Here is a 14,412-nt window from a genome sequence, read left to right as displayed (position 1 = left end):
CATCGAACCTTCAGATAATGAAACCAGATAGGGCATCAGGGGTGTCCTAAAAATATAACAAATGAAGGGCCAGTTTTGGTTTGCTATGATAAGGTGGCGTTGGGTTAGGCCCTTTTTAGGTTAATTAATTGGACCATAACTGATTAATATCACCATCCTTCTCACTGATTCATGTCTCAGAACATTGACATAACATAAAAATAAATAGTGCAAAGAAGGCACATGAGTTGCTAACTGTGTTTTGAGGATGAAAACTGCAAGAGATCAGAGGAAATATGACGAAAGACTAATTTGCAAAGCTGAAAAGACCACATTTTGAAACATTGAAGAACGGTTGTTTAGTGTCTGAGTTGCAATAGGAAAATGGAGATTAAGTGAGAAATAATCAATGATGAAAATTAGAGTATAAACCGTAATATTAAGGGCATTTTTTTGCTTCGGCACAACTATATGTGTTCGGCTGAAAATTCGACACGCAGCTGTTCGTGTTCGCCTGCATATTAACTGATTCATGCCACAATGATGGTTTATTAGTTGGACCCTTCGTGCCTTTCATACATAAACCTAATCGATGAACCGACCTTCGCTATATCTAGCTGGATATCTTTAATGTTTTACTATCTAGTTTGTTTTGTTGATAATGTAAATGCCTGCTTTAGAACCTTCTTTTATGTGGTTTATCGATTACTGTAATAATTGTTCGTTTCTTCAGCAGGCTCTTATTTCTATATGTTGTGTAAGTTTGGGAATGATGACGCAATATTTTACAAATACCGAGTGCTGTTGAGGAACGACTTTCAGAGTTTCACTCGCTCATTTAGAAGAATAGCGCCAATTTTTACCCTCAAACTCAAGCGACCAAGCAGAATAATACAAAAGAAAAAAAGAGAAATAAAACAATAAGAAACGGGCGTCTAATTGGAAGTAGATTGTCAATTAATGATCGGTACTCATACTCTGGTAGATAATGAAAATTTTTTCGAGGACGATAGCTTAAACATACTGTAAACCCAGACGAAGACCTTAAACATTTTTGAATCTGAAGTTCTTCCTGCCACAAAATCAGGAGAATGCATTGAACAAGACAACGTTCTAACGGAACTGTTAAAACAATCCACGAAGACCAGATTGAAAGATTGCCTTTATAGCGCTTCCAAAGAAACAGCAGGCAAAGTGTGCTTATTTAACGGGAAAAATATTTCGATCAAGTTCAGCATGAAATACTTCTCTGAATATAGTCAAATCAATATTTCGAAAATAGGATAAATTGGATACAATTGTCACAATTATTCCAATGAGAAGGAACATAATACTTATTTTTTAGTGCTGAAAAAGATCCGGACACTTCACTCGCCAAAGGCACCTGGTGCAGCAAAAAAAAAGAAAGCAAAAAATCAGAGCGATATTCTCACAGACACTCCAGGAATACAATTGCTAGAAAAACAACACAATTTACGGAAGCATAATTCAAACTCAGTGAGAATAAAAATAGACATGAGTGAAAAACAATTGGATACAAAAACGAAAAATAAGAAGAGCAAATAAGTGACAAGAAACCGATCAAAACGAGCTGCAGAAAAACATGTTGGAGAGTACAGATGATGAAACTGAAGATTCGCTGTGTCCCTACTGTTTTGAAACTTACACCAAAAGCTCCAGAGTTACGTGGATTCAGTGTAACAAATGTAAGAAATGGGCTCAGGGTTTTGATGTTGCAATGAATGTATGAATGAAAAGCGAATGTTCCATCTGGATCTATTAGGCCGATCGTCTTTTATAATAGTGTGTAGACTGTGGTCCGTTCGTGTGAATATAATAGTGTGTAATCCCTGAGCCGGTGTCTTGTGGATGCGTTAAAGGAGCTAATTATCCAATTTGATTGCAATGTATAGAAGCTCATCCACATCATGTGTTAAACAAGTTCATTTTTTTACGGTTTCTATTAACAATATGAAGTTATCACTTCTGTCGGGCGTACCATAACGCAAACATTTTTTTAATAGCTATTAATTATATACTGTTTTTATTTGTACAGAACCAATACTTTTTTATTTCAATTTAAGTTATTTCGCTTTTGAATCAATGTTTTATTTGAAAATATCACGGTTTCCTTACAAATTCGGCACTGTTACATTTGGCCCTCGTATGTGTTTCAACTGTCCCATAAATGGGTACGTTTGAAACACTTTACGAATATTTTTTAAGTCATCTCTGAACAAAATCACAAGTAGCAAATGTTACATTTGCACCCGATCTCGCCTACCGATCCATCGCTATCTTAAGTTGGAAGCATATGCTTATCCTAACATCAGATCTTTCCTATATTTCTTTGCCGCAAAAGCACACTGACATCATCCATAACTAGAAAGTCCCAAAGTTTTTACTTCTTCTACCATACGGGTAGAACAGATTTTTCCGACAAATGTTCACAGTGGATGAATATTAGTCGTGGTCGATCGTCATTCCGTTTCAAAGCTCTTTTCCACATAAAACATGTCCAACTCGCCACTTTTGACATTTGAATAATACGGGCCCTTTTGGCATCGTTTCAAAACTTGAGCAAAGAGTCGTGCTTCACCAACGTTGTCCCCGGACGCAAACCAAATATTTGACGGGAGTTTAATTGCAAAATAAATATTATGCCAGTGAAATAATAACCGGGTCGTAAGCAAGTTTAATTTAACGTCAAGAGGCCCGAATTAAATGTACATTTGTTTGGGTTATAATGGAGACAGCTTTTAGGGCGAATAAGTGACCACTGTTGTTTAATAGAAACGTCGTTTACAACTACCTAGAGTATATTTCGACTGGTTCTTGAATGCGAGTGGATGAATAAGGGTTGGAAACTATGAAAATAAAACCATCGATTGCCACTAAAACTGAACGATTTTATCAAATATGTCTTAGTGGATATTCCTATGTCATTTCCACGAGCAAACGAGAAGCTTAAGAAAATTACAAACACTTTTCCCGGAAGGTTTTCCGCTCAAGTAACTCGGGGAGTCGTAAATTTTCTTTTTCAGACATGCACAAGTTGCCAAAAGCGATGCAATAAATTCCCGTTACAGTGCTGGCATCGTGTTTTTTACGAATATACAGTCTAAGTTATGGCGTATTGATAAAGAACGGCAGGGAAATTTGAGGAAAATTCATATCCGAATCGGAGCTGCAGAAGGAGGAAAGCTATAACTTGAAATAAAACATTTGCGCAACCCCATCAAAACTTCTATAAAATGAAGGATACAGTATTCAACACCATCAAGTATGAGAAAGCTTGGGAAATGGATCAAAGCAAGAGTGAGATATCAGCCCAACAACCAAGAAGGTTGTTGGCGAAAATGGCACAATTCAGACTTCAACTTGATCTACTAACGACGAAACAAACAAAAAAAAACTGCCAACTTAAAAAATAGTTTATAGCGAGTTTCTAATTAGTTCCTTTCAACTGAGCCGAGTGAGACAGATAATTAAGGCCGTTTTTTTTTGAAGAGTTTTGCATTGCAGCACTGTGTATAAAACAGCAGGTCCCTGCACTCGTCTGTTAATTAATTAGAACATTTAATTAGACTGGGAGCATTTTAAAAAGATGGTTTTTCGTTAGGGTGAAAGTTATGGAACATGTTCACAGTACCATTTGAATTCTGCAGGACTATCTGGTATTTCACGTGGATTTATGCAAACAAAATAAATAACCAGAACAAAACGCAGACAGAGATAATCACGTTTTCGACTGACCTATCCAGTGATGTCGTATTTTATCGTCGGACAGCAGATAAATTACATCTGAACACGCTCTATTTGGGTAATTAGAGAAATCCCTCCCTAGTTTGGATAATAATCCAATTTATCGTTATATCACCATTATTGAAATTGCCTAAAGCGAATTGAAACAAAATAAATGTGCCAATGTTTTCATTTCATTGTCATCGACTCTTGAAACCGTCTAAAGCAGGAGCTAACTGAAAATGTTCTCTTTTTCGCCTCGACTACTAACGAAGACGTTTCCGTTAACTTTCAGTCTTAAACTTAAGAAAACCGCCAAATTATGCAAATGCCAGAACAAACTCGGTTAGTGCTGTAAAAGCCAGCTAATCTTCGGCAAGGAAGTTGAAGGAAGTTTGCTTACCCGGGGGCATTGTAAATTTTACCATAAAATACTGTTTTCGGTCTGCTGAAGCTGAATATAGACCAAACTGTCATAGCCCATAGACGACGACAACAGGACATTGAACAAAGAAGCATAATTTTATGGACTTTTTTCAAGGATTAACAGAATTAAATCTGAATTGACCAAATCCGCTCCTACAAATTACCAACACTTTCGGTCGAATTAGGTAAAGGGATTTCATTATGCGCAGCTAGGACGCAAACATAAAAATAAGGGTTTGAATAATAGCACGCAACACGCTCGTAAAACGGCAGGTTTAGGAACTTTTTTTTAATATATGCACCCAACACAAAGCCTACGTAATGTTAATATATCAAGTTGTGTGCACGAGAACAAAGCAGAATTAATAAAAAGCGAATAATCTGGAAATCTCGAATGCAAAAATGCTTAATAAATAGGTAGAAACCAAAGTGTTCCGGAAATAACGTGGAGTAGTAAAATCGTCAAAACTCCCAATTTTACTCAAAAGAAGAAACGATTCACAGAGAAAGGAGGCCGACATAAGATGCAGATCTTAATCGGGGTCAAATTGACTCTAGTAGGGAGTCCGTTAATTTATAGCGACTCCCTAACGGAGTCAGGTTGACTCCCTTTGAGGGAGTTCAACAAATCCTTTAGAAGAAATCGACGAAAAATCCTCATTGCATCACACAGCCATGAAATCGGAAAAATAGTATCAGCTGAAATCTAAAGTTAGTTTTTTCTGTTTCCAGTACAATATAAAGAAAAAAGAAGAAGTAGTAGACCCTATCCAAGAAGAGCCCAATCCGTTGATGCGGAAGAAAAAGACGCCCGAAGAGTTGGCTCGGGAGGCAGAGGCGGAGGATGAGGACGAACTTACAAGTGAGTGCGTAGCGGCCCTTAGGCGAATTCAAAAACGGTGCACAATTATTTGAATGACTCGAAAAGCTGCTTGTTGTAGAAGCTCGTCTCGTTACAGGGTGCTCAAAATTTCACTTAATTTGATTTCGTTCACGCTTTGCTCCGAATAGACTCTGTTTGCTAGTTGATGCTTACTGTTTTGTTTTTCTTTGATTATTATAGTCACCGGTTGTGTTTACTTGTTATTATTATCAGTTACTTTTTGCACCGTTTGATTAGAAACTGTTTTGAACTTCATCGTGGATTTTATCAAGTTATACAGTTGTTTCTTCGACTTAACTAATGTAAAAAATGTTATTAAATAATAAATGTTGTGTCGATTTTAAGCGTTAAACCCCTTAAATGTGTATCCAACGAATATAGAGACTGGACCCTCGACAATCAATGTTAGCCCCCTTTTGACCAAAAACGACCCGTTTTACCTTTAACGTCTATATGTCACGTTCAATAATATAATGTTATTAGCTTTATACTCCTAATTATTGATGGAGGACTGGCAACCTTTACGGCTGATAGGGGATTGTTGTTTAGTAAAATTAGATGAAAATCGAAAACAAATTTCCACTTAAGACTGAAGTAGTCAAGCAAGTCCTCTATCAGTCGCCGTCTTCCGGAACTTTAATATTGTTAAGTTTCACGGATTGTAGATACAATTCAGACATCTAATATATAATATTACTTGATCGCTTAACGACTGAAGGTACTGGCTGTCTTACAAGCTCAAACGTCTAGTGTTTAAGGGCTTTTTGCGTGTTCACAGTATTGCCAAAATTGCTTTTCTTGCTTGCACGGACTAGTTTATTTCGCAAAATCAGAACAGGGTTTATATTGCATGCGAAGAACTATAAGAGGAGGTATTTTGGTACAAAACTTTAGCTACTCAAATAAACTTATATCCGAATGTTGTCCACTTCTAAGTTTTTTAAAACAATATTGGAACACATGAAAAACAGGATTGTATGAATAGCTCCGTAATGGTCACTCAAGTCTCCGAGTTCTTCGTGTGTATTAAACAACACCCTGTATCGTGGTTTTGGAAAACATGACCGCGTTTTCCGAAATAATGAAACTTTGAGATTTTAAATATTGCATATGAACTGAAACCGACATAAAAACGGGCTTTTCACCCATGAAAAAGCTCATTAAAGCAAACCGTATGCAAAGATACCTACAGTGTCTCAATTGAAAACAGAAGTTTACAAGCGCTGCTACGGCAAATTACCTCAGGTTTAAATATCCAGGCAAGATAAGACTGATTTTTATATCTGCCTCTCACTTAACTGTCCCGACGAAGAAAAAACGAGACTCAAATTCCAAGTTTTCACACTTACTTAACACTTCTTCACAGTCACTGTAATATTTCCGCTTGTTTTTGTTAATAAACGGCTTCTGTTTGCCGATAAATTTCCGTTTCCCAATAGGTAAGTACCGTAGTTGCAGGCTTGCTATTCACACAGGATTTGTACAGAAAATGTACTCTTAAAAACACAAAGTAACACATTCTGTACATGTAGAATGCACTTAGTCCAGCATGAACTCTTGTCGCTCTATCTGCCAGGATGCCCGCATGTATCACATTGTTTTCCCAAAGATGGATTACGATGAACCAAACTATTTCGACATAAAAAAAAATGTTTTTAAGTGCGTTTCAATAAAGCCGTGGTACAAAAAAGAATAAATGCCCCTGTTCAGCATACGTTGAACATAAGGTGGAGTTTAGCTCGTTCTAAAGTGTCACTAAATCAAACAGTTAATCAATCAAACGAAATCAAACAGTCCTAATTATTTAATCAGGGGTGGTCAACCAGTCGATAGCTGGCTCCCAAGATTCCAGGAACTTGAAAAATTTCCTACAAAAAAGCGTCAAGTGTGAAATGTATTTTGATTCCTTGGTTAGAAACATGTAAAGCCAATCTTCCGATTAATGTTAAGACAACAAAATAAATTTTAAATATGCTGTAGCTACTTTAAACTTTTAATTAACAAATATATTAATCAATGTTCTTTAATTCCCCTTTTCGGCACTTTAAATAATTATTGAGGTTGATTTTTTACGAAGATGGTAGTAATGTGTCAAAATTAACGCAAAAATATTGAGTTCTAGGAAAATTTCTCTTATTCGAAAGTTTATAGTAAGGCCTGGGTAACTCAGTTAATTTTTAGGAGATGGCGCAGTGTTCCGCAAATAATTTGGTGCACCAACGCAGTAACTTAGTTTCGTTGCTGGAGAAACGTTACTTATAAAAAAATATTTTTTGGACAACGTGGTAAAACGTTACTTATAAACAATTTTGATGGCTTTTTTTTATTTGCTCGGACAAAATGGTCAAAGGTTTCTCATAAAAAATATTGTAGATTTTTTTTTTAAGTCTTAAAGACATTATATTCCAGTCTCAGACTTAAAGCATTAATCTGCTTTAATAAATTATTTATTACTCATTTATTAAAGCTTTGCGAGTTATTAAAAGTTGCGACTGAGTTAATGAGTTATAACTTGGCGGCAACTCAACACAGTGTTACCCAGGCCTAGTTTATAGTTTCCGAGGTACCGCGTGTTTTTTTAAATACATTCTTAACCAGTTTTACTAAAAATATATATTTTACTAACAAAACGTTTTTTGTTTGGGGGTTTTTTAACTCGAGGAATCGGAAATTCGGAAAAAAGGATCAACATTTTTTGGGTTTTACAAAAATCGCTTCTTACTTGGAAATACATCATTCCCTGATAGTTCTTGAACAAAATTTGAATTTATACTCAATAAAAAATGTGTACTTGGTTCAAGTCGATATAATTTGTATTGAAACCTCTATTGACTTTTTGAACCAACTCAATATTATCGCAAATTGACATTTTTAAAGCGCACCATTAATGATAAACTGATCAAATTTGTGTCAGGTAAGTGCTAAAATAAATATTTTTACTTCCACTATCACATTAAAGCAAAGTATTAAAATTTTTTTAATTTCTCGATTTCTCTAGAAAAACACCCAAGCATATATTTTTTTGGTAATATTCTACAACTGGTTAAGAGTGTTTAAAGAAAATGAACATTTTATATACACTTTGAGACTTTATACCTCGGAAACTGTTAACATTGGGACTTTTGGATTTTTATTAAAAATATTATATTTATGAACAAACAGTTCAACAACAAGTTGTACACTGCAATTGATAACAAAATTAAACTGCATTCTCAGATAGTAAAAATCTTTGCGGAAAAAGTGCCAAAAAATCGAAATTTTTAGATACTCGCATGTTCAAAATATTGCTATCAAAAGTTATTTAAAACATTGTTTTGAACAAGTATTTTACTCATCTACTTTGCTGGAATGCATATTTTACTGAAACACAGTGTATAAACATACGCATTTCGACATCGGCATACTTTCAACATAAAAAGTTCATCTTTTAAATAGAAAAGTTGGCCACCCCTATATGGTCGATCTTTGAAAATACCCCAAAAATCTGAGGCTCAATTTCATAGACTTCTGAGAGAATATTTGTGGAAAAATTACAAAAAATTTGGAAAAACAATGAAGCTCCTTGAGGCTGAAGATGGCCGATTTCGGTGGTTGGAAAATGCAAAATTTATGAGAGAATCTGAACAGGGTTGTGCATGGCTTCCGTCAACACTCGAATGCAATGAAATGTGTGTCCGTTTTTCAGAACTCAAGAACACAATAGAAACGAGCGTTAATGAGCTCAGGTCTCAACTCGAAAGTAAATGCGTAATGCAATGAATAAGGAGACACCCATACCGACACATACTGCGGGCCCCTGCGGGCAAACCACCACCATTAGACTATAAAAAAATAATAATTTGTTAATTTAGTTAGTAGTCGTAACACCTGTGATGTGATTTACTTATGGTCAAATAATGTACTCGACATAGTCGATGAAAAGGGTTCCGAGGCGTTATGGGGGTAGAAAAGCGAATCCCTGCAACCCTTATCAGCGTCACGTCGCATCAACCCTTGCGTTGGTTAATGTTTTTTGCTGTATAATATTTTGTGGTTGCACAGATATATTGCCCCTCCCCCCAAAAAAGAGACTGCGATAAACAATTAACAAAGTAACAAAATTATTATGATGAGCGCAGGTTGTCATAATACTTTTGTCCTAGAATTATTAATTGTTGTTACCATTTTTCTAGGTAGATAAAAATATAGTTAAACGTGTATTTTTTTGTATCGCCAAAGTAATAACAATACCTACGTAGAAGGAAAAGTTTCGGTTTCGGGTATTTTTTTAAAAGAACGAATGAATGATTGAGAGACGCTTCGAACAACTCTGCCTTTTTTCTCAAACAAAAAACTTTCAAGCACACACATTTGCTCGAACTCACACCAAGATTGCTCATCCAAATTCCCTAAATGGTGGATTATGCCGGTTTAATTGTCAATCGAAATAGCTATTTCGCAAACGTTCAAATCCATACAGTCGAAAGCTTTAGCGCAATCTTCATATATCAAATAGTGTGTGTTTTTCACTGCTGTTGAGACGTGAGAAATATTTTGTATTAAAAACTTTGCAAATGTAATAAATATCGGTGTTATAACCCTTATTGTACAAAACGATTTTGCAAAAACTTAACATCAGCATTCTGCAGTTTTTCGAATTCTCTGCATAGTTTTGAACGATTTCGATTGACAAAAAAACGAGCTTTTTAAATTCAGTATTAGGCCTGTTGAAATAAAGTTCAAAGCGAACATTCCATCAACAATTTGTCGAAAACGAAATGGGATTAAGCTAATTTTACGAGGACACTTTGCCCATGGTTGAGTGCAAATTGCTCTGTCACTAATGCAATTAGGGTTTTGAAAATTTCGATCATGGCCAATAATTGACGGTCCTGTAAAATGTTAACTTTTCCCATTCGTCGGGGTGTTTTATAAGCAAATAAACCACGAAACTGAATCAGCAATTGCCTGAAAACAATTACTTTTCTTAGGAAAATTACTTTTTTGCTTTCGACGTGTAATAAGTTGAAGCATGAGTCGCCGACTAATAATTATTGTGCCGTGTTTATTGTTGTTGCTTTCTCTTTCTCTCTTACAACACACGCGCCATTCCGTTAGCAATCAGTTACTATGCATTAATGCCATTTAAAAACATGACCTGGAAGCTGCACGCAAAAATTTAGCCCGATGCATAGTGGCTAATTGGTCGCTTTGTTGACAGAAACAGTATCATATCCAGAAACGACCAATCAACCAGATTCCTACAACACGCATTGATCAAACGTAGAAAACACAGCAACAAAAATCTAGCTATCTTGAAACCTTGTGAAACTCAAACTGGAGGTCATTTTTTTATCACCGTTGGGCGCAAATCTTTCGCCATCAGTTTAGCTATTTTTTCAACTCGATGCTCTTCTCTATAAAAATCCTTTCTTGACTGCCGGCACGGAAAAGCGGCTATATTTGTAAATAACAAAATAATTTTTAAGACAATAATAAATGTAACTTGTAAATATTTTTTAGGAGTTACGTACTGAGAAAATGAAGCCATTTTTCTTCCATTTTGTATTAAGAATGTCTGGTTATTTCTAAAGGTAACTGTATGAGTTATTTGAAAAATTCACTTTGGTATAGTTGCAATTGCGGCTAAACGTGATGTTGATAGCTGTTGGTGTACAAAATTACCCTTAAAACGCCATATAATTATACTTTGAGCGTTTCAAAAGTAAGTTTAAGACGGTTTCGCAACGTCGTGGATCGTGGAAAATCGTAAAAAATTTCAGTGCCGATTTCCAGGCTCCAGGAACCTATTTTTATTTTTACTCTCATTATTTGTCAGAGTATTTTTAGTGGCAATTGCAATTGACCAAAAATCTGCAACTGCACTAAGTTGGGAAAACCTCAGATAGCTTCTTTCAAATTTCTCTGACAAATCAATGCGTACCAACGGTGCAAAAAATTACCTCTGAACGAATCGCAATTAAATAATTTATTTTTATACCAAGGCTTTCAGACTGAAGTGAAAATTTAATTATAATACTTGAACATTTTCTAAACATGTAAATCTGCCTAACATTGTCCCTTTTCAAAAATAATCTTTTAATGTTAAGATTACATAGGGTACCTTCTACGAGTTCATTTACAGGTTGTACTTTCAGAAGCAGAGATGTTAAATTCAAGTGTTTGCTGCATTGTGGGCGTTTTATGAACAATTTTACGCAAAATACAAAATACGCATGTTACCTGGACCTGTAACTGCAACCTATAACCGCAACATGTAAACTGTTATGCAGAAATGAGTGTCTTAAATTTTTTAATCTGTTTTGTTTCCCAACTTTGCATCTTGAACTATATCTGTATATCTAACTATATCTGCCCAAAAACTTGCAGTTACACTTATCCTTCTAAGACATTGCAGACGATGACGATTTTTTGCGAAATACTGAAAATATATCCAAGCAAACACTTAGGCCGATTGGTTAGCCAATGCTGATTTGTTCTGCAATGTATGACCGTGTAATTTCTCACTTATCTAGCTGTCCCCAGTTGAGCTTACGCATAAAGCTTAACTGGGTGCAAAGACACAGTATCAACTACATACTTCTTTCCTTACAGCATGTAGACTCTAATATATATCTCTAACTATGCAAATTGTAGTAGCTGATAGGCTGTAACGTACTGTACGTTTGAAGTGTCGTTGCTGACTCAAACAGTTCAAACAAACAAGGCAATTATCGGTTTAGCACCGATATTAGCAACGTCTCAACTTAATGGCGTGTTGCAATATCAATCCAGTTAGTTCGATTGAACGATATTCGAACATGCCATGACGTTGGGACACTCTGTATATGAAGATACGCAACACAAAACGTGGAATTTGGGTGAAATCAACGTGAAAATATACTTTAGGGGATTGTTTAAGGGTTTTGTCAAATGAAACTATTTCGGTACTCCTTAAACGATGCAGGTCCTAAGCAGCCCAAACACTATACACTACCTATTAGGAAATAATTTATTCGAGACGTATATAATCACTAACGTAATGCAAATCAATGCAATTGTACTAGTTCTTAAAGCATACTTGATGCCTTTGCAAGACGTGCATCGATTGCACGGTTGCACAGTTTTACCTAAAACTGCGATCTGTCGGCACAGGGTAAAGTTTAGCTGAGACCTGATATAGTAAATACTTTTATATTTACCTAAATGTCTGGATACTGGATACGAGAACGGTGCAACATTGCATTCGACGTGCCATTCTTGATAAAACGCATCAAGAATTGTGTAGGTCTTTAAAAAGCTTGTTCTATTGTTCTACTCTAATCAATAATATGATTTGGCAGAATCTAAGGTGTAAAGTGTTCAGATATCGGTCTGGGCTCGGAACTGGTGATGGGAATAATCATATTGGTTTAATACATGAGGTGTTAGTGATATCGCGCATTGAATAATCGATCGATTGGACATTCGAGTTATTCAATCCAATTAAATAGCATCATAGTGCGATTGAAAAAGTGAATAAAACCTACTGCGCATTGAATGAATCAATTGCAATTTTTTGTCACTGCCGTCAGAACAGTGCAACCAATTACAGCTCAATCAAATAAAGCCCGGATCTTCCATGCCAATTGCAAATAATTAAATTCGATTCTTCTCATCACTACTAGGAACCTAGTCAAATTGTTCCATGCCTCCCACTTCGGTTAATCAATTCATGGATTTAAAAGTGGGCCCAGACTAATTGCCTATTCAACTGTCTTTACTGCTTTCACATTGACCAAATCTTCAAAACCATCCTATGTTACGTTATATTTGGATTTAATTCAATCTTGCTCAACAACGCTCGCATAGCCTGCACCCACCTTGCTTAACATTAAATATCCATTATTCTTTCTGGTATTCCACTTGTAAAACCGAATTTATATGGTGGTCGGAACACATGCAGTTCGAATTCTAATCCCAAATTGCAAATTAAAACAACAACGTACCTGGATTGCGATTCGAAGCAAGTGTAGTACGTCCCGAAAATCCTGGCAAATGTGAATGTTCCTAAATTCTCTTTCAAAGTCGCGGACAACCTCTCCAATGGCACGCCCAATCAGCACCTGTAACAAATGCAGTTCTGAATGACTGTGGATAAAACCCTTGTAAAAGAAAAACATTCGAAATCGAAAAAAAAAGTTGCTGAAACACAATAAACAACGCATAGAACCAGTCGTTAAAAACTAAAAAGCCTGTGTATTTATTAAAATACTATTCATATTAACGAAAATGTTGATTTCCAAATTGGTGGGCTGTCCAGCGTTCTCCTTCCTTATCTTATGACAAAGAAATTAAAAGCAATGCGTAGATTTACCTAAACCAGGTGTGTGATATATTGTAAGTAGAACTTTTATTACCCATACATTAGTCGATAATCCCGTAGTGTGACGTACTAGCACACGTACAACCATTATACGAGATCACTTTTTCTAGTAGGAGTATATAGAATCCATTTATTGTTAGTAAGTATAGAAATAGCGAGGGCATATTATTTAAATGCGGGAAATTTCGATGTTGTATGATCCGTAACGCCGAAGACAGTTTCTTAAACCAAAACCAGTTGTAGGCGCACTAGCTAATATTCTAGAGACAACGACACATATGTAGTTAACTCTAATAAGCTGTAATTTCATACTCTAGTTCTATAACTGTTAGTTCTTCACTTCTCGGTGTCATTTGTGACTCCGATTCTCCAAAGTCACTGTTGATTACCCACAGATTGTTCTCAATAGTGACTTGCTAGGCTTCTGCTTCACTAAACTACGTGTAATCCCAAAAAGTAGAGATAATTTCGTGACAAAGAAAACCCATGTGAAAATTGTTATTGAACTAATCAATGTTGTATTGTTATAATCATGAAAATGATATTCGCAAATTACATTGTAATGTAGATATTGTTGTTGAATCGGATTTCGAGCAGCGTCTGTTTTAACTACTTTTCCAAATTAAATTTTTCTTTGTCTATCATCCCCAGGCTCAAGCGCATTTCCCGGGAACAATTTTGGGGAGACTCCGAATTCGCAATTGCAAACTAAACTGAGAACAGGTAATGCTCGAGATCGTATAGTTGTTTTTCGTATCTATACATTCATTAACCAGTAACAGTGTTTCCCCAGCTGAAAAAGAAACAAGGAACACGTTTTGTAGATGCTGAGTACCTTTAATAGTTAAGGGCTGTTCACGTTGTTATATAATAAATATAAGTCTTAGTCAACAGACTTGATTGTTGTTAGTTGTAAACACCTACAACGTTATTGTAAAAAGAAGGTCTTAATAAAAATATTACAGTTTAATCAACTTTTATTTTCCTGCTCCAAACAAACCATTACATAAGGCCGAGAGTTCATTTACAGAAAAAA

General features: G+C 35.7%; 1 protein-coding gene across 1 annotated transcript in view; it reads left to right on the top strand.

Annotated features, from left to right (window-relative positions):
• LOC109535154 (complexin) overlaps positions 1-14,346 on the top strand; it is a gene marked incomplete in the record, with an annotated part of 83,769 nt that extends 69,423 nt beyond the window's left edge. The window contains 2 exon segments of the mRNA XM_048666703.1: positions 4,882-5,011; positions 8,718-14,346. Coding sequence (XP_048522660.1) covers positions 4,882-5,011; positions 8,718-8,791 — 204 coding nt within the window.
• Between the last annotated feature and the right edge of the window lie 66 nt (positions 14,347-14,412).

This window comes from Dendroctonus ponderosae, unplaced genomic scaffold (assembly GCF_020466585.1).
Source record: "Dendroctonus ponderosae isolate FM_Combo_2020 unplaced genomic scaffold, Dpon_F_20191213v2 Dpon_F_20191213_5, whole genome shotgun sequence".
Lineage (NCBI taxonomy): Eukaryota > Metazoa > Arthropoda > Insecta > Coleoptera > Curculionidae > Dendroctonus > Dendroctonus ponderosae.
The sequence above is the reverse complement of the archived record's forward strand: the minus strand, read 5'-3'. Positions and strand labels throughout refer to the sequence as shown.